The sequence below is a fragment of the Erythrolamprus reginae genome, chromosome Z, assembly GCF_031021105.1.
Source record: "Erythrolamprus reginae isolate rEryReg1 chromosome Z, rEryReg1.hap1, whole genome shotgun sequence".
Taxonomy (NCBI): domain Eukaryota; kingdom Metazoa; phylum Chordata; class Lepidosauria; order Squamata; family Dipsadidae; genus Erythrolamprus; species Erythrolamprus reginae.
The window spans coordinates 33963540-33988264 of NC_091963.1; the positions used below are offsets into that span (position 1 = coordinate 33963540).

General features: G+C 42.8%; 1 protein-coding gene across 1 annotated transcript in view; it reads left to right on the forward strand.

The window, feature by feature from the left end:
* Positions 1-24725, forward strand: part of LOC139153114 (probable acyl-CoA dehydrogenase 6) — a 72832-nt gene that overhangs the window by 14334 nt on the left and 33773 nt on the right. The window contains 1 exon segment of the mRNA XM_070726699.1: positions 19104-19233. Coding sequence (XP_070582800.1) covers positions 19104-19233 — 130 coding nt within the window.

The following is a 24725-nucleotide window of genomic DNA, read 5'->3' on the forward strand; positions in this document are numbered from 1 at the left end:
ATTCTTTTTCCTTATATCTAATGCTATATTAATGCAGCATCTTTGGAAATCAAATAGGGTTTAATTGCATACTTTAAATCTTGCTTTGAATTGTCAAAAGTGAGAATTTTTGTGAATGCATGTTATTAAATCATAGAACAAAATGGAACAAAAGCTAAGTAATAGTGTATTTTTGTCTCTTTTTTTCTGCCATTTTGGGAGGAAAGAGCTCCAGTTTTATATAACTTATTTTGAAAATATTCCACATCTTAATGAATTGCCATTGTGGTGTAGCCTTTATTTTCAAGTATAGTTCTCCTCACAGAATGGAATAGTTCAATATTTTATTCTTATACAGTATTCAGGTTCCGCAGCACTTAACATACATCAGTTAACTTAAAAAGGAAAAACTAAGCAAGGTCAAAAGTAAGTAGGAACTTTTAGGTCAAGCCAAGAAATGACCAAAAAAACAAAAATCAAATCAAGTTTCATTAATTATATTTAGTGTTGGGTGAAACAAACTCGCACAATTCGGAGGTGTCCATGGCATCATCGGGGAAGACCACGATAGATGATGATGAGACCCAGATCCCTGTTTCTGCAGCTTACTGCAATGTAGAGTCTGAGAAGGAGGCTAGCGGGGAGGAGTTGGTGGAAGAAGATGACGAGGTGCTAGATCCCACGTGGACCGAAGGCCGACAGAGTTCAGAGGATGAAGAGGCTGTGGTAGTCCCAGAACCCCAGGCAGCCAGCAGAAGCGGAGGGAGAAGGCTGCAAACCCTCAGTGCTGAGTCTGCTGGTACTACTGCCCACCGTGTCCAGGGGCCGAGCACGCCTCACGTGTCACAAAGAATCTCACCAGCATGGCATTTTTTCAAGCAGTTAACAGAAGACAAGAAAAAGGTCATTTGCAATCTCTGCCACAAGTCCCTGAAGTGAGGGAGAGATCTTAATAATCTCAGCACTAGCTGCATGACCAGGCATCTGATTTCAAAACATGACCTTCGGTGTAGACAATACCTTAAAAGTATTCAAACTCCTGGGTCTTCCTCTTCTGCTGTGGCTGCCTTGGCCACTGCCAATGCCCCCCCCCCAACAACGTCACCTGTCTTTCCCCAAGGGAACAATGATGGATCACCACCAACACCAACGGCAGCACCGGCAGCACCAACAGCAGCAGCACCATCAGAAGTACCACCACCACCATCGCCAAGCATGTCTACACTGTCCCAGGGAAGCATTCATCAGCTGTCCATCCCTCAAACTTTTGAGAGAAAGCGGAGGTTTGGCCCATCCCACCCATGAGCCCTGGCCCTAAATGCCAGCATTTCACAGCTGCTGGCATTTGAAATGCTACCCTACCACCTGCAAGAAAAATCCAATAGTGCTGTCTCTCAATTTAATTTGTGGGCAACCACAGGGCCGCCTTCTTTCTCTGCCTTTCCTTTTTCTATGCAAGAAAAAGCAACTAGCACTGTCTCTCAATTTAATTTGTGGGCAACCACAGGGCTGCCTTCTTTCTCTGCCTTTCCTTTTTCTATGCAAGAAAAAGCCACTAGCGCTGTCTCTCAATTTAATTTGTGGGCAACCACAGGGCTGTCTTCTTTCTCTGCCTTTCCTTTTTCTGTGTAATATGAAGCCTCAAGCTGTTACTACTGGTCACATCAGTGAGAGACCAATAGCGCCACAGAGTGCATGGCCTTCCATCACACAGGATTACTGTGAAAAAGGTGATGCCTGCCGCATATGGGATTGCTGGGCAAAAGCTGGTGGGTGGCTGCTGTTGCCTCCTCCTGCTACTCTGCGTCTTCATTCATCCTCTTGCAAATTTAATTTGTAGGCAACCACAGGGCTGCCTTCTGCTGCTCTATTTTTAAAAGTTTAAAAAGTTCAGGGTTTGGGTTCAGATTCGGGTTCAGGTTCAGTGACATCATCTGAATTTTTTGCAAAGTTCGTCCGAATCCGCCGAAACCGAACTTCGTTGGGTTCACCCATCACTAATTATATTCAGTATATGTATATGTTAATATAAGGGATTCAAATATAGAAACTTTGAAATTAAATACCAATAGTTCTCAGCTTACGACTGACTACAATTTGCATGGTTAATGAGGCAGTTAAGTGGGTTCACCTTATTTGACAAGACTTTAGCCATATTTCTTAAGTTATGTGAATCATGTGGTTGCTAAGCAAATCTGGCTTCCTCCATTGACTCTGCTTTAAAAGGTTACAGATTGTTGGGTTTATCCTAAAATCTTTTATGATGTATGAGCTTACTTCCTGACACATTCTTAATTCTTCAAAACTTGTTCTATTATTTCTTGTTAGGAAAAGAAAAATGGGAAAGATAGTAATTTCAAAAAAAAATTGAAAATTCCCAGATGCCCAGGAGTTTAATTCTCAATTCAAAATTCTTTCCTTTTTAATTTTTTTCCATGGTACTTAGAATATTTTTTTCTGTTAAGGATTAAAAATAAACTTTAGAATGCTGACGCACTATGAACCAAATAACTTGGAATACACACTTTAAAAATATTTGTCAGAAATGATATATAAAGGGTTGGGTTGAGTTGGGTTTGATGTGGTGTGGTTTCACCCAAAGATTTGACCCAAACTGTGTAATACAGAAATGCAAGCTTTAGCTCATTTCCTGGATTCAGCAGTGTGTTTGGATATTGTTTTGTTTTACAGCCACAATTTTATTATTCTGTGTAAATTGGCAGAACAAGTTTTTGCTAAAGGAAAGCCAAATGAAACAATTTACAGATATCATTGTCCATTGCCTATAGCCAGGTTTTTCTCCTGGTTTCAGTACCAGAAGTCAATAAGAAGCCATAAGTTAATTTTAATTCATGGTTCACAGATTTGAATATACAGTGATCCCCCGGGTATTGCGATCCCGATCATTGTGAAACGGCTATATGGCGATTTTTCAACCCGGAAGTCAAAACACCATCTGCGCATGCGCGCCCTTTTTTTCTATGGCCATGCATGCGTAGATGGCGCCGGGCAGATCAGCTGCTGGGCGGCTTCCCTGGGTCTTCCCCCTCTTGCTGGCGGGAGGGCGAGCGGCGGGCATCAGCGAGGAGTTTCCCCACCGCCCACGCAAACTCCTCGCTGCTGCCGCGCCCGCCGCTTGTCTTGTCTGCCGCCTGCCTGCCCGCGCGCCCGCCGCTCGCCCGCCCTTCGCCCGCCCACGCCGTTCGCTCGCACCGCTTCCCAGCTGAGTCCTGAAGCGAATTGGCTTCAGGACTCAGCTGGGAAGCGGCGCGAGCGAACGGCATGGGCGGGGTGAAGGGCGGGCGAGCGGCAGCGAGGAGTTTGCATGGGCGGTGGGGAAACCCCAATCTTCGGCTCCTCGCCGCTGCGGAAGTAAAAACACCATCTGCGCATGCGCAGATGGTGTTTTTACTTCCGCAGCGCTACTTCGCGAAAAACCGGTCATTGCGAGGGGTCCTGGAACGGAACCCTCGCAATGATCGGGGGACCACTGTACAGGCAGTCTTCACAAGACAGTGAGTTCCAATTGTAGGCAACACTAAGGGTCAAGTGCAGGCATATGATATACCTGCAAGATTTAATGTTCTCTTTTGGAATTGTCCATTTGCTCAGTTGGACAAGCCCTGATCTGGCCAGCTGTTGAATTCATGTGTTTATACTAGTTAAGTCCTGTAGCCTTATTTACTTAAACTCTTGGGGGGAGAATAACATTCGGCTATATAATTTGTTTTATTAATTCTTTTCTCCTATCTCTTTTCCTCCCTCCTTCCTCCCTCTCTTTATCTCTCTCCCTCTCCCTTCCTCTTCTTCTGAACTGCTATTTTTATTTCTCTTCTGCATCTTCAAGTATTTATTTTTTTCTGTAAAATGTACATCCAATTTTCAACATTTTTATTTATTCATGTGAGTGTAAAATAGTTTCTCTGCCTGTGAACTTTGATAAATGATAGACAGTTTTCAAGGAAACACTTGTGCATGGAAAGCAGTTTGAGATTCAACTGTGATGTGTTAGACGTGGCTCTTTCCAAAGGAACATTATTAACTTGTCAATCAAGATAACTTTGTTTTAAATACTTATGATTTTCCAACTTTCCACCAATTTAAAAAGTTTGAAAGTTCCCCGCTCCACCCATATACTTAAAAATTTCACAGGTATTTAAAAAAGCTTTGGACATTCAACTAACCAACCAACCAACCAACCAACCAACCAACCAACCAACCAACCATCAAATAAATAAATAAATGTAAGTTTTAATATACCAAGTACCTGGAATATCTTGCAGTATTAAATTAAATATATTTAATATAAATTCGTATTTCAAAAGACTTTAATAAATTTCTAGAAATATTAAGGTTGATACATCTTTTCATAGAATGTATGCATCTTAAAATGATTCTACACATACCATATCTTCTCCATCAGTATAATTCATTCTGCATTCTAAAACCATGCTACATTCTTGGTAGCTTAAGACAGATGTTTAAATTAAATAATGCTTGTCAACAGCTTTTTCCTTATGTGTATTTACTTTTCCACATAATCACAACATTCACTGGGTATTTCATGCAACAATGGACAAACTTCTTACAGTTGTTGTCAGTCTTATCAGCCTGATTCTGTTCACCCCTTCATTTGAGTTAAACAAATGCTGAAAAAAGTTTTCCTTCAGCTTTGGAAAAAGGTGAAAATTGCATTGTGCCAAGTTTTAACTACAGTATATGGCAGATGAAATAAGAGGATGAGGTCCGATTTTGTAATTGCCATTTGGGTAGCCTGAAAAGTGTGAGACCAGGTTTTAACACAATACAACAAATTTTCCTTTTTTGTGCTTCTTAATTCTGATTAACCATTGTTCAAAAGTTTTGAATATTTTAATTTAGCACTTTGAGTTGATAACAGCACTAGATTCATGGAAATCCATATGAATAGCAACTTTTGATTTAAAAAACTGGAACTGCTTTCCTCTGAATGATCTGATTGTCCTTAATTTATCATGTGAAACTTAACATGTGAAACTTAACAGTTGCTGTCATAGTTCACTCATTTCTTGATTACTCAAGTAAACTTTTTCCTGGCTTACGATCTTTATATTGTCAACAAAATAACAATCATAAGCAACCTGCATTGAGGGTAAACACGATGAACTTAAGTTGGAGGAACTATTTTCATAAGCAAAAATTCAGCCATTACATGTTGTTTACAGTACTGGATGCACTTTGTTCCATTTATGAATAGCAATACAATCTTTCCTCACAGTAACTTCCTACCAGCTGAAACGAAAGAACAGATGTTCAAGAACGCATCATAGTTTCTAGCATAGCAGAACTGCAATCTGTTAGTGACATGAGATTGAAAATATTATTTAATATTCAGTCTACATATAGACGCACAATCACAGATACATATGCACAAACTACACAAACACACACACTGTATATTGCATAATTAAACTTTTATATATATATATATATATATATATATATATATATATATATATATATATATATATATATATATAGTTTATAAACTTAGTTATACGAGCATTCATTAAGGTATTCCTTGACTTACAACCAGTCACTTAGCCACTGTTGAAAATTAAATATATCCGAGATACTTATAACCCAGTTCTGACAGATGCCCTTCAACACAATCACATAACAACATTCTGGACTGTTGCCAACCAGCCCAGATTTTTTCTGTTTTCAGCATTTATTTATTTAGTTTAGTTTAGTTTAATTAGATTTGCATGCTGCCCCTCTCCAAAGACTCGGGGCGGCTAACAACAATAAAGAAAACAATGTAACAAATCCAATATTAAATGTAACAAATCCAATATATATATATACATACATACATACATACATACATACATACATACATACATATATATATATTAGGTTTTGCCCTGTGTAATAAGATGAACAAAGATATAAACAGATAGAGGGAGCCCCCATGGGATCACCCCTCTCACCTGTCATCGCCAACCTCTATATGGAATATTTTGAAAATAATGCATTAGAGCAATCTAAACACAAACCTAAACTTTGGCTGAGATATGTTGATGATACTTTTGTAATTTGGCCACATGGAAGGGAAAAACTAGACAATTTCCTCACACATCTCAACAGCCTACACCCCAAAATACAATTTACTATGGAAACAGAAGTCAATGATCAACTTCCCTTTCTAGATGTACTAATCTATAAAAAACCCAATGGCACCCTAGGACACACCATCTACCAAAAGAAAACCCATACCAACCGTTATCTAAATGCACACTCCCACCACCACCCCGCACAAATCACCTCAGTAGCCAAAACTCTCATCACCAGAACCAAATGCCTAGCTGACCAGGAGCACTTAAAAACTGAATTGAACAAACTCAAAGATGTATTAATTTCTAATGGATTCGAAAGGAAAACAATCACAAACCTAATCAAAAAAGAGACACCCCCCAAAAATCAAGATCAAGAACTGGACAATGGTACCACCCTCCTCCCTTACATCAAGGGCACCACTGACAAAATTAGTAAAATCCTGCACAAACATAATATTAAAACTTCATTTGTCACTAACCAAAAAATATCAAACATCCTAAGGAACCCAAAAGATAAAATCCGACTAGAACACCAAGGAATCTATGAAATCCCTTGCAAAACATGTGCAGCCACATACATTGGACAAACCAATCGAAGAGTGAGCCAACGCATTGCAGAACATGTGAATGCAGTTAAAAAAGAAGAAAATACTTCCTCCCTTGTCCAGCACATTAAAAAAACAGGGCACGAAATTGACTTTGAAAAAACTAAATTACTTTCCAAAACAGAAAATGTATACAGAAGAATTACTAGAGAAGCTATAGAGATTGAGAAACGCCCCCTATGCATGAATAAAAGAGATGATACGTCCCGCCTACCAGAGATTTGGAAACCAGCCTTAAACAAAAAAACATATCAGAATAATCACCATATCAATCTTTCAAGTAAGTGTGGTTCCACCAACCAATCAAATCACTAAAACATAGTCACCCAATCTATTTGCTACATTCAAACCAAATCTCCACCCCCAACACTATATATAAGGAAGAAATTGCAGTTACAAACATTCCATATTTACAGCAACACAAAGCTTAAAACTTCAGCCTGATGATGGTGAATGTGATTTCACCGAAACGTCGCATAGACATGCAAAATATTACACAGGGCAAAACCCGAACTCAGAACAATCTACATACATATACCCGTGAAAATCTATGAAAACATATATATATATATATATATATATATATATATATATATATATATATATATTTATTTATTTGATTTATTTATTTGATTTATTTATTTGATTTATTTATTTATTAGATTTGTATGCTTTTATTTATTTATTAGATTTGTATACTTTTGGTTTTCAGCAAAAATGCCCCAAAGAGAACATACTGTTAGTGACCATGGAGTTTACTTAGCACCACACTCACTTAACCATAACAGCTTTCTTTTTAACAACTGCTGCAAAACTTGTAAAATCAGTTTAGCCATGTGATGATCATTTCATGACTGCCAGATCATGAGTAATTATGGTCACGAGTTCAGGACTACTGTACTTCTCCAAAAAGACGATCTGCCTTGAAAAGAAGCCCTATTGTGTTTTTGAGCGCAATGTGATCAATTAAGCCCCACCCACAAAATTAGCCCTACTTATGACCCACCCACTCCAGGATGCAAGGAGTGGAGTGAGGCACACAGATAAAAAAATAAGCTAGGGTGGGAATAGGGAGGTAGAGCTGTCCTATTTACCAGGCCTCACACACCCCGATATCTGCCTTGCCCTCTGCGGCTGCTTATTGCCACTTGCACACATGGCCCCGGCCTCCGTTACACCTTCAGATGCCTGCTGGGCAAAAATATCTCCAGGACCGCCTTCTGCCACACGAATCCCAGCGACCGGTTAGGTCCCACAGAGTTGGCCTTCTCCGGGTCCCATCGACTAAACAATGTCATCTGGCGGGACCCAGGGGAAGAGCCTTCTCTGTGGTGCCTCTGACCCTCTGGAACCAGCTCCCCCCAGAGATTAGGATTGCCCCCACCCTCCTTGCCTTTTGGAAACTCCTTAAAATCCACCTCTGCCATCAGGCATGGGGGAATTGAAACATCTCCCCCTTGCCCATGTAGTTTTTGTGTATGATTCGATTGTGTGCTTGTTTTTTATATATTGGGATTCTTTTGGATTTTTTAATTTAAAACTATAATTTAGATTGTGAAATATTAGATTTGTTACTATGTTTTGTTTACCATTGTTGTAAGCCGCCCCGAGTCTACGGAGAGGGACAGCATATAAATCCAATAAATTTAATCTAATCTAATAACAGAGTTCCGGATCGATCCGGGGCTCAGATACCTTCTAGCAGACATCTGAAGGTAAAATGGAGGTCGGGGCCATGTGTGTGAGTGGTGGCAAGTGTCCGCAGAAGAAGTGGACCAGCAGCAGTCTCCTGCTGGGTGGGGTTGTCAGTGCCACCACTCTGAAGTGAGTCAATAATTAGAACCCTCCAAAAACCCACACCGCATTTCGGACATGAACACTTTAAAAAATGTCCAGAGATACTTTACTAGAAGACCCCTCCACTCCTCCACTCACAACAGAATATCCTATGCAACCAGACTTACAATCCTAGGTTTAGAAAGCTTAGAATTACGTCACCTTAAACATAGCCCTTAAAATCATCTGCTACAATGTTTTCCTGTCAACGACTACTTCAGCTTCAATCACAACAACACACGAGCACACAGCGGATACAAACTTAAAGTAAACCGTTCCAAACTCGACTGCAGGAAATACAACTTTAGTAACTGAGTAGTTAATGCATGGAACTCACTACCTGACTCTATAGTATCACCAACTAACCCCCAAAACTTTACCCTTAGACTATGCACTGTTGACCTCTCCCGATTCCTAAGAGGTCAGTAAGGGGCGTGCGTAAGTGCACCAGTGTGCCTACCGTCCCCTCTCCTAATGTTTGTCTCTTACTTATCATGTATATAAACATTGTTATATTTTTGTATTCTACCAATGACAATAAATTAAATTAAATTAAATTAGCCAACCATTTTGGGGGAGTGAGGTGGAGGGTTCAAAAGAAAATAAGACCCTCTTTTTGGAGAGAGGAATAATTGTTCTTAACCTTTGTCATTTCTGCTATTTTAATTCTTTTAGTGTACAGCCTTTTAAAAAATGTAACATATAACTAAAAAGCGGATTATAGATTCTTTCGTAATTTATTTAATAAATAAATATGTTTCAATGAACAACTTATATTCTGCCTTGCCTTTTCTCTTTCCTTAAATTTTAAATTTATCTCTAACCTTTTAAATAAAAAGTCGGGGACATTTGTTTGACTCAGCATCCACTGTTCCAAACAAAACGAAGTCAGCATATACACATTGTCCTTTTTTTCAAAAAGAGCAATTTTTTCCTAATTGCCAGGAATTTTGTGTAACATAGGAAAGCCAAGATGAACTCTATAGTTTCCTTCAGATCTGGTCTTTCTAAGTATATATTGTTTTTCTGGGAATATGATGTGAAGAAAAGAGTTTATCAAACACTCAATAATATTTTTTAATGATCAAGAAGACCATGGCAAAACTATGGTGGAGTTGAGAAGAAACATATTTAATTAGAGGAAGAAACAAAAGTTATTAGACTGCCTTCCCAACTTCCTTCCACAAATTAAAGAATGGACTCAATGTTATTTCTTCTATTAGCTTTGTACATTGAATTCATTCCTGCTACAGCCCATTTACTAAGTTAAAGATATATACTTTGCAATTTTTTTTTAAATTCTGTTTTGTAAGATTGTTTATTTTGTTTATTTTTGTCCACCTCTACACAAACACAGAGTGAGTTTCTACTTTGTTTTATATGTGTTCTATATGTGTGTGTGTGTGTGTAGTCTCATGTCTGTATGCCCTGTTCGCCTTAGAACAAGGACAGAAACACCAGCCTGAAGATGATGAGTGGGACCTCATCGAAACGCCACCAGAAATGTCCAAATCTTACAGGGGAAGAAACCCGAATATTTTCAGAATGTTGTAAGAAGCTGCATTAATCTCTAGGGAGATATCTTTCAGAGGGTAAGAGCTGCAACAAAGTAAGCACATCTTCTGAGTCATTCAAAATCTCATTATTTTAAAGCAGAGATGTGGAATGTTGGCCTCTTTTTGACGTGTGGACGTCAACTCCCAGAATTGGCTGGCTCAGGAAGGCCATTGTACCTCACCCCTGGTTTAAAGGATCCAGAAGGCTCAGAAGGATTCTAGATATAGTCTGATACCCCGAGCCACAGGAGTTCTTAGACTTATATACCACTTCACAGTGCTTTGCAGCAATGAAGGGCTGCAATATTTTTTAATACTACCATGTGGGTGTGGCTTATTTTGTGGGTGTGGCTTGCCAGATATGTGACCAGTGATGGGCTACCAAAATTTTTACTACACACTGTGGGTGTGGCTTACGCAGGACGCCCTGCATTTTCTTTCAACATATTTCAGTGCAAATTGGGTGCTCTGGGGTGGACCTCCATTTTCGCTACCCCACTGCGTCCCCCCCCATCTGGGCAGCAGCCCACCCCTGCATGTGACCACGTGGTGGGCTGGCTTAAAGGTCATGTGAGTGGCTTAAAGGTAGCCAACTTGACGTCACTCATGTCAAAGGTTTGGGTTAGGGTTAGAGTGCTTGGCCTGTTCTTGCCTTAAAGAGATACAGTTTCCATATCTATTTACTATTACTGAATATCCAAAATATACTATTTAATTCTATGTATATATGCCATGTGTGTACATACATATTATTTAAATTTAAATTTATATTTATATTTATATGTATATGTATTTGTATTTGTATTTGTATTTGTATTTGTATTTGTATTTGTATTTGTATTTGTATTTGTATTTGTATGTATGCACACATACACATACACATTTGTTTTTGTATGCACACAAAACCACAAAAATTGTATGTGTATGTACACAAACACACACACGCACACATCTTCTAAAATTATAAACATTCAACCTCATTTACTGTGATAGGAAAAACATATCCAGAGCCCAGAAGGGGAAAAAAAACCCAAAATTTTTCTACTGGTTCTGCATAGTTGACCAAATTATACCGGTTCTATGTACCTGACTGTGCCTGTAAGAGCCCATCACTGCTTTACAGCTTCCTTAAGCAGTTTACAGAGTCAACATATTGCTTCCAACAATCTGAGTTCTCATTTTACTGACCTCAGAAGGATGGAATGCCTGAATTAACATTGAGTTTGTGAGAATCGAAGTAGCTTCCAGTACTGCATTCTAACCACTACGCCATCACTTGTATTTTTGTTTTGGTCACAAAGGGAAGTTTCACATGGATATTATCACTCTTTGATATAATTCTAAAAGAGTAACACTTCTCCCTTCCCCCTGCCTTAATCTTGTGATGTGGTCACCTTCAATGACTTGCCAACCCATTTCCTGCTTAAATCCTGCTCTGAGATATGTTAATTTTTGTCACTATAAAGTTAACATTCAAGTTTTCTTATTTTTCCCCTCAATCATCTGTATGCTGCACTTTTTGCATAAATCTAATCTAAAAGTTTTTAACTGCAGATATCTCAAAAATTGAGAAAAGTTGAAGTTCTCTACAGGAAAAATCTGCTATTGCTATCTTCAATCTCATTCAGAATAGAGCTGGAAGGGACCTTGGAAGTCTTCTGCTCCAACCCCTTGTTTTTAGAAACTTCTAATAAAATGCATAAAACTACAGTATAGCCATTTTCTAATAGCAAATAATCCTTGGATTTTGTACTCCAGGATTTTAAGGCAATAAAGACAACATATGCGTATAAGTGTTCCCATGTAGTGGCAAAGTGTTGCTTAAGTGTATCTATAAACATTTGCAAAGCCATTTATACTTTGCCATACAAATTTTATGCCAAATAGGAACAAAGTACAAAGCCGTGTCTCTTCTTTTTGAAAACATCTGCTTTGCCAAGAAACACACAATATGGTATAAAGTGCTATACCTGACATTATTTTTTTCAGCCTGTATAAAAATTATAGATGAAAATAGAGATTTCAGTGTGCCATTGCTAGCACTGATAAATCATTTTAAGTAAAATATTAAATGGACAATGCAAATTATTTTGAAGAGACTGTTGGTGACAAGTGAAATATAAAATTGTAAGCAAAACTGCAAATCTTTCTAAAGTAAAACTCTATGAGTATAATTTCAAAGAAATAAGCATACTTTTAATTTTCTCATAAGTATTAGTGCAATTCAGATTTGGTTGCTTAATTGGTTGAGAATAGACACTTCCTGTCCCCCAACAACAAACTTAAGCTAGTAATGTTAGCCAACTTTATTCCATATTCTGACAGCACTTTACAAACTGGCTCACTCAACACAGCATTAATATTATTCTTTATAAATCTAATTTCATTTGCATCTTTAAATTGCTTTCTTTACGAAGGAGCAACCCTGCAATTTGAATACCGGTTGTTCCTGAACCTCCAAAGAGAGAGTTTTATGCTACTTCACACATTCCTTTAAATTGATTTTCTAGTGTTTTGGTTACAATGCGGGCAAATAAGGCCCTAAATTTATTTACTGATGACATTTTCTAGGGTGATGAAATATCTACAGGCAAACAATGTGTTGTGATTCAGTCTGAGGCTCCTCAGGGAACGGCTGGAACTCTGCCGGCTCCATGCTCAGAGAGGGAGGACGAGGAACAGGAGGAGGAGGAGGACCAGGCAGACGGGGAAGAGGAATGTCAGGACGAGGAGGAGGGGGAACAGCCTGAGACCCCCGGGAGGGAGCTCTCCCCAGCGAGTAGCCTGGAGTCATTAGATGAGAACGCACAAGCCATCATAGATATGAGGCAGAGAAGGGCAGCACAAAGAAGGGGACAATTAGCCAGGTACTTCCATCCCTAATAGGCAACAGCTGGGTTTGGGTGTGGTTCTCCTCAGAAAGGTTGAAAAGGCAGGCCCGCCCTTCCTGTATTGTGGAGAGTTATCTTTTGGGAGTCCTGTGACCTTGCTTCGATCCTTGGCGTCTCTGATTCTGGCTTGTGGCCTCGAAGGCTGAAAACCTGGGGGAGGCGTGAGTTTTATTATCTACAGTGGTGTGTGTGCCAGCAAGAAGCCTGTTGTATTGTCTGGCCGTTGTGACTCTTCTGTGAAGCTTCACAGCATTCCAGTTTGTAAGAACAGTTTTTGTTATCTGTGTTTGTTTTCAAAGATATAAAATGACTTTGCTTTTTACCAGCGTGTCTGGCTACTCTTTTTAGTTGGTGTTGGCATCTGGGGGAACCCAGACAGAACACAATGAAGCTCAGAAAGCACCCAGGACTCCATAGCATTTCTTTTTCATAGTTTCCAGTGGGCATTATTAAACTATGGGGACACACAGGAGAGGTAATTTAATTTAGTTCGTAGTAAAACTATCTATCTATCTATCTATCTATCTATCTATCTATCTATCTATCTATCTATCTATCTATCTATCATCTATTAAATTTGTATGGCACCCAACTCCCGAAGGACTCTGGACTGCTCACAACAAAGATAAAAACATAATAAATATCAAGATTGTTAAAAACATCTATTAAAAACAATTTAAAAATACTGTATAAACATCTTTCATTCTGATATGATTTTATAAAGATATAATATTGAGATCAATGGCCCCAAGCCTGCCAGAAGAGTCAGGTCTTCACTGCATTACAGAAAGCCAATAGGGTAGGGGTAATCCTAATCTAGTGGGGCAGTGAATTCCAGAGCGTTGTGGTAACCATAGAGAAGGCTCTCCTCCACTGACCTGCCAGTTGGTATTGCTTAGTTGACAGAACTTCAAGGAGGTCGACTTTTTGGGATCCTACTGGTGATTGTGAGCTATGAATAGGAGGTGGTCCCGAAGAGAACCTGGCTCTGAGCCATGTAGGATTTTAACGGTAATAACCAACACTTTGAATTATATCTGTAGACTAACCGGAAGCCAATGCAGCTCACAGAGAATTGGTGAAATTTGGATGTATCTAGATTTACCTACAACAGCTTGTGCGGCTGCATTCTGTATGAACTGCAGTCTTTGAGCACTCTTCAAAGGTAGTCCCATGTAAAATGCATTTCAATAATCTAACCATGAGGTGACAAGGACATTGAGTGACTGAGGAGAGTCTCACAATCCAAATAGGGCCGCAATTGGTGTACCAGGTAAACCTATGCAAAGGTTCCCCTGGTTACAGCTGTTAGATGTTCTAATTTAAGCAGTGAGTACAGGAAGACCCCTAAATTTGGAACCTGTTCTAAGGGGGGAGGTAATTTCTTTCCCCCCCAGCACCAAGCATGGATGTAAACCTTTAACCTTAGACTATCTACAATTGATCTCTCCTCCTTTTTAAGAGGTCTGTAAGGGCATAAGCGCACCATTGTGCCTACCGTCCCTGTCCTATTGTCTACTTTTTATCATTACTTATCTAATGTTTTATATGCACAAACTATCACCCTATAATTGTTTGACAAATAAATAAATAAAGTAAATAAATAAATAAATAAAATAAATACAGTAATACCTCATGATACGAACTTAATTGGTGCAAGGAGGAGGTTCGTAAGACGAAAGGTTCGTAAGACGAAACATTGTTTCTCATAGGAAACAATGTAAAGTCAATTAATCCGTGCAACCAAACCCCCCCCCCAAAAAAAACGGCTTTCCGGCTGTTTTAAAAGGTCGCAGCTGGCCTGGGGGGCTTGCCAGCACCCCCCGCACCCGGGTTCGGGGTGCGGGGGGGTGCTGGCAAGCCCCTCAGGCCGGCTGCGACCTTTTAAAACACCCACGCTCTTCCCTCACCCCCGCCCCCGCAAGGCATCGCAGCGACAAGCGGGTTTTCCCGACGCGGGTCTTATGCGCCCGAGCCGCGTTTCCCCCCACGTCCGGGCCCACGCACCTGTTCCAGCAGGCTATTTTCCGCCGGTAGTAATGCAGCGCCTCCTGCCCATTGAGCAGCTTCTCGGCCGGCCTCTCGGGGGTGCTGTAGAGCGGGTGCACGAATAGCCGTATTCAATCCGGGTTGGGGAGACAAGGGATTTTTAGATCTTTTATTTCACCCGGACAATCACGAGATGCAAACAAACGCCCAACGTGTCCGAAAGCCAGAGACTTTGGCAAGCGGTCTCGCCGACGAGAACCGGAGCTCGTCGGAGAGACCTCTAGCCAAAGTCTCTGGCTTTCGGACACGTTGGGCGTTTGTTTGCATCTCGTGATTGTCCGGGTGAAATAAAAGATCTAAAAATCCCTTGTCTCCCCAACCCGGATTGAATACGGGTTGGGGAGACAAGGGATTTTTAGATCTTTTATTTCACCCGGTCAATCACGAGATGCAAACAAACGCCCAACGTGTCCGAAAGCCAGAGACTTTGGCAAGCGGTCTCTCCGACGAGCTCCGGTTGCTGAGCTGAGAAGGAGGGTAGTAGTAGGTGAGGCTGGTGGCGGCTCCCCTCCCTCCCTCCCTCTCCCACCCCGGACAGATTCATCCTTCCAGAGGCGGCACGGTCTGCCTACTCGGGAGAGGCCACCGGGCAAAGATGCAGCCGGTCGCCTCTTGGCCACAAGCGGGGCGCTGCCTGCTGCTTCCCCTGCCTCGGCTTCCCCCACCTGCTCCTGCGGCGGCAGCGGGGCAGAGGCCCTGCCGGGACTCGCCCGGGCTCTCGCGGCCAAACAGGCGCGTGGCTCGCCTTCCTTTCCCACCCACGGCCCGGCATCGCCCGTGCGCCGCTGCCTTCGCGCCCGGCCTGCTTCTTGCCCAGCCGCCGGCGCTGACCATGCTGGGGACCCGGCGCGACCGGCTGCTCATTCTGCTGCTTCTCGGGGCGCTGCTCAGCGCCGATTTCTACTTCCACCTCTGGCCCCAAATGAGGCGGCGCCTCGGTCCGGCCACGGAGACGGCTGAGCCCCGCTGCTCCTGCCCCGCCGAAGAAGCCACTGTCGCCGCCGGTCCAAAGCTCCGGACTCGGCCGCCCGCCAACCTGAGCAGCCAGGCCCCCCACACCAAGCTGAGGAGGCTATTCGTGCACCCGCTCTACAGCACCCCCGAGAGGCCGGCCGAGAAGCTGCTCAATGGGCAGGAGGCGCTGCGTTACTACCGGCGGAAAATAGCCCGCTGGAACAGGTGCGTGGGCCCGGACGTGGGGGGAAACGCGGCTCGGGCGCATAAGACCCGCGTCGGAAAAACCCGCTTGTCGCTGCTATGCCTTGCGGGGGCGGGGGTGAGGGAAGAGCGTGGGTGTTTTAAAAGGTCGCAGCCCGCCTGGGGGGCTTGCCAGCACCCCCCGCACCCGGGTTCGGGGTGCGGGGGTTGCTGGCAAGCCCCCCAGGCCAGCTGCGACCTTTTAAAACACCCGCGCCGCTTCCCATGTGTCTCCTGGAGCCGAATGCGGAAGTTCGGCTTTGCTGTTCAGCTTCAGGCTTTGCTGTTCGGCTCCGGGAGACAGCTGCGAAGCGGCGCGGGTGTTTTAAAAGGTCGCAGTCGGCCTGGGGGGCTTCCCAGCAACCTCCCGAACCGAACCCGGGGTTCAGCAAAATTTTGCCTCTTCTTAACGAGTTACGAACCGGCGTTCGGGAGGCTTCTGGGAAGCCCCGCCGCCCGGCTGTTACCTTTTAAAACAGCCGCGCGGCTTCCCAGCAGTCTCTGAACGCAGGTTCGTAACTCGAAAAAAGTTCGTAAGAAGAGGCATAATTTTTCTGAACCCCGGGTTCGTATCACGAGTTGTTCGTAAGACGAGGGGTTCGTATCTTAAGGTACCACTGTATAATCTTTTGGGGGCAAAACCCACAGCCACTCATTCTTGTCAGAGTTAAGTCTGAGCCTGTTTCCTCCCATCCAGACCCTCACAGCCTCAAAATACTGACATCATATCCACTGCTTCACTGAACTGACAAGGCGTGGAGATGTACAAACAGGTATCATTAGCATATCGCTAATGCTATGTGACTTTATCTGACAAAAACTGCACAAACTCCTCAGCTCTATCCTGTAAGGGCTCCTCTCCTCCCCCCACATCAAGGAGGGAATGTGTCACCTTAAATAGGGGGGCTGGGTGTGAATCAGTGGATGCAAATATATCACCACTAAATAAGACCTAATAAAGGCTCTTAAAAGTGTTTCAGTTGGACTTGGAGTTACTGGATCTCCAGCATCGCTCTAGATGTCTCTTCTGGTGCTTCATCTCCCAGAGCTCATCGGTAAACCAGAGAGCTTTCCTAGATCCATTGCCATAGAGAGGTCGCAAAGGCACAATTTGACCCAATGTCCCTGATGCTGCTTTATTCCAGGCAACCGGCCAGATTGTGGAGAGATAATAAGTCTCTTTATCTCTTAAAAGCTATAATACCAATAATACATGGGTCCTTCCAATTGGTCATTGCTTCCTTTATTAAGCAAGCATAATAAATCATTTGCTGGAAGTTATTGATTCTCCACATGTAGTGTTTGACAACAATGTTCAGTTTTTAGTCTTCAAGCATCAGTTTGATTCATTTGTTCATATATTCCCTCTGCCATATCAATGACTACCTTCTGGATCTAGATTTACCCTCTTGGAGTATGTGAGCAAATTTTTCTGTCCTCATTAACGTAGGGCAGAGATTTAGGTAACTGAATAAAAATAACTTAGGTTGTATATATAACGGGTTGGAATAATATGCTCTTGAGGTTTTTGTTAATAAAGTTTTTAATTATTGTAAAATGATTGCAGTGGTAGAGATTCTGCAATTCATGCTATTGCTCTAAGACAGGATCAGGGAGAGAAAAATGAAAAACAAGAGAGAGAGAGAGTGGGGATGGATAGACGGACGGATGAACAGATACACACACACAGCGACCTATTTCCTATGGAAAACATCCTAAGCCACGGGTAAGTGTAGCTCAGGCAGGTCATGTGACTGAGTGGAAGTGATGCTGAATTGGCCAAAACCCAGGTTTTGTGGCTCCCAGTGTTTTCTTTTCTGTGGGAAATGGATCTAAAATGGATCTTTCAGTGTTTAAGGTTGCAGACTCCTGCCTGAGATAGTAGGGGGTAGGAAGTAGTAGCAGCATACCTAGCTATTCACTTGTGCCTCTTACATAGAAACATAGAAGACTGACGGCAGAAAAAGACCTCATGGTCCATCTAGTCTGCCCTTATACTATTTCCTTAGGATGGATATATGTTTATCCCAGGCATGTTTAAATTCAGTTACTGTGGATTTACCAACCACGTCTGCTGGAAGTTTGTTCCAAGGATCTACTACTCTTTCAGTGAAATAATATTTCCTCACGTTGCTTTTGATCTTTCCCCCAACTAACTTCAGATTGTGTCCCCTTGTTCTTGTGTTCACTTTCCTATTAAAAACACTTCCCTCCTGAACCTTATTTAACCGTTTAACATATTTAAATGTTTCGATCATGTCCCCCCTTTTCCTTCTGTCCTCCAGACTATACAGATTGAGTTCATTAAGTCTTTCCTGATACGTTTTATGCTTAAGACCTTCCACCATTCTTGTAGCCCGTCTTTGGACCCGTTCAATTTTGTCAATATCTTTTTATAGGTGAGATCTCCAGAACTGAACACAGTATTCCAAATGTGGTATCACCAGCGCTCTATATAAGGGGATCACAATCTCCCTCTTCCTGCTTGTTTTACCTCTAGCTATGCAGCCAAGCAGCCTACTTGCTTTTCCTACTGTCCGACCACACTGCTTAAATATTCTTTGAACACTATCCAGCACCTCCTAAACTAATTAATGAGAAGAAGCAGAGAATTCCATCCTCTCATCAATGTTGAGATAAAAATGTTATCCAGGTCACCTTTAGGCGTTGGTCTGATGTGGTGTACTTAGTTGACAAAATGTCTTCAGCGTGCCTTGACCTTTCTCTGAAAGACCTATTGTGCTGTTGTTAATTCTGTAGGTGATAGCAGTAATTCATCAAGGTAATTCATTAAAATGGACATTGCATTATACAAAGAAGCTGTATAATGAATCTAGAATTCGTAACTTTTAATCAGTTTTGTAATGGTGATGTGTTTTCTTTCACTTTCAGAATATGGCGGCCTAAATTTGGATTTCTCCTACATCACTGCAGTGGCAGAAGAATTTGCAACAATTCGCTGTGGGGCTATTCCCATGGCTATTGGGCTACAGACCAGTATGGCTACACCATCTCTAGCAAGGTAAATTTGTGAAATCTTCTCTTTTTTTCTCCCATTGAGCTACAGAGATAGAGAATATTCAGGGCATTGTTCAATTTCCCACTTAGTTTTGTGAGTTTTTTAGATAATACTGACCCCCTCAGAGAAGGTTCGCAACTTGGGCGTCCTCCTCGATCCACAGCTCACATTAGAGAAACATCTTTCAGCTGTGGCGAGGGGGGCGTTCGCCCAGGTTCGCCTTGTGCACCAGTTGTGACCCTACTTGGACCAGGAGTCACTGCTCACAGTCACTCATGCCCTCATCACCTCAAGGCTTGTAATGTTCTCTACATGGGGCTACCTTTGTAGTACTGTAATGTTCTCTACATGGGGCTACCTTTGAAAAGTGTTCAGAAACTTCAGATCGTGCAGAATGCAGCTGCGAGAGCAATCATGGGCTTTCCCAAATATGCCCATGTTACACCAACACTCTGCAGTCTGCATTGGTTGCTGATCAGTTTCCGTTCACAATTCAAAGTGTTGGTTATGACCTATAAAGCCCTTCATGGCACCGGACCAGATTATCTCAGGGACCGCCCTCTGCTGCACGAATCCCAGCGACCAGTTAGGTCCCACAGAGTGGATCTTCTCCGGGTCCCGTCAACTAAAGACTGTCGCTTGGCGGGACCCAGGGGAAGAGCCTTCTCTGTGGCAGTCCCGGCCCTCTGGAACCAACTCCTCCCAGAGATTAGAATTGCCCCCACCCTCCTTGCCTTTCGTAAGCTACTTAAAACCCACCTCTGCCGTCAGGCATGGGGGAATTGAAACAACTCCCCCTTGCCCATGTTGTTTTGGTGTTTGATTGATTGTGTGCTTGTTTTTTATATATATTGGGGTTGTTTTTATGAACTTTTTAACTTAAAACTGTAATTAGATTGGTAAATATTAGATTTGTCATTATGTATTGTTTTTGTCATTTTTGTGAGCCGCCCCGAGTCTGCAGAGAGGGGCGGCATATAAATCCAATAAATCTAATCTAATCTAATCTAATCCTCTTTCCCCCTAAGCCTTTACAATTCTATGCATGGTATGTATGTATGTATGTTTGGTTTTTATATTAATGGGTTTTTAATCGTTTTTAGTATTGGATTACTACTGTACACTGTTTTATTGTTGCTGTTAGCTGCCCCGAGTCTCCGGAGAGGGGCAGCATACAAATCCAATAAATAAATAAATAAATGAATGAATAAATGAATGAATGAATGAATGAATGACAGCATAAGTGAAATAGTTTGAAATCTAGCTCTGATCAGAAGAGATTAAAAAAAAAATAAGTCTGCAGAGTAATTACGTTATCCTACATTTAATATTAGGATTGAAGTGTAACAAAATTCTAATTTTGGAGGTGTGCTTCTGGGTAATTCATCATTATTTACTTACTTGTATATTTATTTACTTATTTATCTTGCAATAAACTGCTGTATCAAATGAGGAAAAATAGTATCCTATCATCCTATCTCAGGCCAAGGAGACACAAAGAGAGAGAGAGAGATGGTTGCAACTTTCCTGATCAATTTTGTAACAAAAATGAATAAGTTTTGTAACAAAAATGAATAACCAAAAGCTGGTTTTTAAAAAAGAGCTCCTTATCCACAACAGTAGGCCCAAGAACGGTCAAACTTTAACTCTGCTGCGCTGTTCAAAACCACTATACACTTGTACTGTTTTCGAGTCTGTGTGACTTGCACCGAAAATTCTTTATTTTAAGTGCTGATATTTGGTCAATTTGAAAACTTCTTTCCCTTGGAAACTAGGTTGAACATTTCAGCACACAATGAAATGAAAATTGAAATAAAAAATAATGCTTATTGGTTTATTTTGCTCATAAAACCCGCCCCCCCATTTTTGTGAATTTTCTTTTTCAATTTATAGATAGTTTTGCCTGCAAACAACGTACAATTTTACTAAATTTGGTGTGGAATTACTAGTTTGAACATTTCTGAACATAATGGTATGAAAATTGAACTTTAAAAAATGATGCTTATTTGTTTATTTTGCTCATAAAAGTGCTGTGCCCCCCCCCATTTTTTCAAGCATGTCACTCTTTCTTTCTCTCTCTCCCTCCCTTTCTCTCTCTTTCCCTTCTCTCATTCCCTTCCTTTCTATCTCTCACTCTTTCTTTCTCTCCCTCCTTCATTCCCTCTTAATCTCCATTCCTTTCTCTCTCTTTCCTTTCTCTCATTCCCTCTTTCTCTCTATCCTTTCTATCTCTCAATCTTTCTTTCTCTCCCTCCCTTTCTGTCTCTTTCCTTTCTCTCATTCCCTCTTTCTCTCCTGGGGCTGCCTGTGCCTGCCCTGCACCCCCCACTGCGGAGGGAAAGCATTCGGCATCAGCACCCCCAACCCCCCCACTCCATGAGCAGCAAAAGCCTCAGCGTCGGTGCGCACCACTTGCCTTTTGGCATCGGTGCTCTCCCCTCCACGAGCAGCAAAAGCCTCAGTGGTGGGGTGCACCGCTTGCCTTTCGGCATCGGCGCCCCCCTCCACCAGCAGCAAAAGCCTTAGCGGTGGGGTGCACTGCTTGCCTTTTGGCATCAGCGCCCCCCTCCATGGGCAGCAAGAGGCTCGGTGGTGGGGCACGCCACTAGGCCGCTTGCCTTTTGGCAGCCCCTGGTCGGCACCCCCCCAGACGCTTAGAGGCCTAGTGGCGGGCCACCCCACTAGGCCTCTTAACTTTCCACGGCCCCCAGTCATGGCCCCCACCCCAGGGCCCCACCCCACGGATGCTTAGAGGAGAGGCCAGGCAGTGAGCTGCGCTGCCAGGCCCAGCCCCCCCCCCCCCCCCTGGACGATTTTCTTACCTTACCCGTCGGCTGCTAAACAACCATTTGACTGCCGGGGGGCAGGGATGAGAAAATCTGGGATTTAAGGGGCGGGGAAGAAAGCGGGCCTGCAATTGGCCCCTTTGTTTCCCACCTCTCCTTAAGGAACTGTTGCTGCCCTATGTTTGTAGAGCAGCAACACTTCTCATTTCAAATTCCAGCGCGGAGGTAAAAACCTCTGCGCCATAGCGCACTGTGCAGCTTAGAGGGAACTATGTCAGGGAACATGGAAAATATTTATAAAATACTATATAACTGACCCAAACCTATTTTTAATTCATTTTCTTGCTAGCCTATATTAGTATGGCAGATGGCATTCTTTTTTGGGGTGGGGTGGGTGGGGGGATATTGATGATTTTATTTTATTGAGGCAACGTCATGCTTGGATGAAAATGCAAAGAGCTACTATAGAAAATATCAGCAGAAGGGAGTGGGAATGATGAAACCATCCATGCATCAGAAAAGAACTTCTATTTATGGGAACTCATTTTTTTGATACAAGCTTTTAAAACCTGTATGTATCAAGGGAAGCTTTTAAAACCTGTATGGTTTTAAAACCTGTACAAGCTTTTAAAGCCTGTATGTATCAAGGGAAAAATTTGAACCCTTTAGATCTTTATCTTGTATTGTACAAGGTAAAATATTGTAGCTAAAGCTTCAAAAATCTGTCCTAATTTTTTCCTAATTTTTTATTAAATTAGACAAAAAGTTCATGTCTGTTTCACTCAGCCAGGTGCCATTCTTGTTGACATTGGACATCAATTTACATTTTATTTAGTTCATGTGCCAAATATCAAAATGTCTAAATGTCTAAAATCATTCATGATTGTCACCTCTCACAAAATTTCAGGTTTATTGTCTTGAAATTTCATAAAGATTCAGCATGCTTTACCGTAGTGGGGTAAACATTTCAGCATTCTTGTACTGATATGAGTTCTGTCTGTTTGCATTTGGATTCTCTGGGTGCAATCAAAAGGTGCTAATAATAGTGTGATGGCTATGGTCGGGCAGTAGGAAAAGCAAGTAGGATGCTTGGCTGCATAGCTAGAGGTATAACAAGCAGGAAGAGGGAGATTGTGATCCCCTTATATAGAGCGCTGGTGAGACCACATTTGGAATACCTTTATGGGGAAGGTTGTCGAGAAGGTGGTGGCACTCCAGCTCCAGCGATCCTTGGAAGAAGCTGATTATCTAGGTCCCCAGCAGTCGGGTTTCAGGCCCGGTTACAGCACGGAAACTGCTTTGGTCGCGTTGATGGATGATCTCTGGCGGGCCTGGGACAGGGGTTTATCCTCTGTCCTGGTGCTTCTTGACCTCTCAGCGGCTTTCGATACCATCGACCATGGTATCCTTCTGCACCGGCTGGAGGGGTTGGGGGTGGGAGGCACTGTTCTTCAGTGGTTCTCCTCCTACCTCTCCGGTCGGTCGCAGTCGGTGTTAGTGGGGGGTCAGAGGTCGACCCAGAGGTCTCTCCCTTGTGGGGTGCCTCAGGGGTCGGTCCTCTCCCCCCTGCTATTCAATATCTACATGAAACCGCTGGGTGAGATCATCCAAGGGCATGGGGTGAGGTATCATCAGTACGCTGATGATACTCAGCTTTACATCTCCACCCCTTGTCCAGTCAACGAAGCAGTGGAAGTGATGTGCCGGTGTCTGGAGGCTGTTGGGGCCTGGATGGGTGTCAACAGACTCAAACTCAACCCGGATAAGACGGAGTGGCTGTGGGCTTTGCCTCCCAAGGACAATTCCATCTGTCCTTCCATTACCCTGGGGGGGGAATTATTGACCCCCTCGGAGAGGGTCCGCAACTTGGGCGTCCTCCTCGATCCACAGCTCACATTAGAGAACCATCTTTCAGCTGTGGCGAGGGGGGCGTTTGCCCAGGTTCGCCTGGTGCACCAGTTGCGGCCCTATCTGGACCGGGACTCACTGCTCACAGTCACTCATGCCCTCATCACCTCGAGGTTCGACTACTGTAATGCTCTCTACATGGGGCTACCTTTGAAAAGTGTTCGGAAACTTCAGATCGTGCAGAATGCAGCTGCGAGAGCAGTCATGGGCCTACCTAGGTATGCCCATGTTTCACCAACACTCCGCAGTCTGCATTGGTTGCCGATCAACTTCCGGTCACAATTCAAAGTGTTGGTTATGACCTTTAAAGCCCTTCATGGCACTGGACCAGAATATCTCCGAGACCGCCTGCTGCCGCACGAATCCCATTGACCGATTAGGTCCCACAGAGTGGGCCTTCTCCGGGTCCCATCAACTAAACAATGTCGCTTGGCAGGCCCCAGAGGAAGAGCCTTCTCTGTGGCGGCCCCGACCCTCTGGAACCAACTCCCCCCGGAGATTAGAACTGCCCCTACTCTCCTTGCCTTTCGTAAGCTCCTTAAGACCCACCTGTGTCATCAGGCATGGGGGAACTGAGACATCTCCCCCGGGCATATACAATTTATGAATGGTATGTGTGTATGTATGTGTGTTTAGAAAATGGGGTTTTTAAAATGTTTTTAGTAGAAATTTAGATTTGTTATAAATTGTTTTTCACTTCTTGTGAGCCGCCCCGAGTCTGCGGAGAGGGGCGGCATATAAATCTAAATAAATAAATAAATAAATAAATAAATACTGTGTTCAGTTCTGGTGACCTCACCT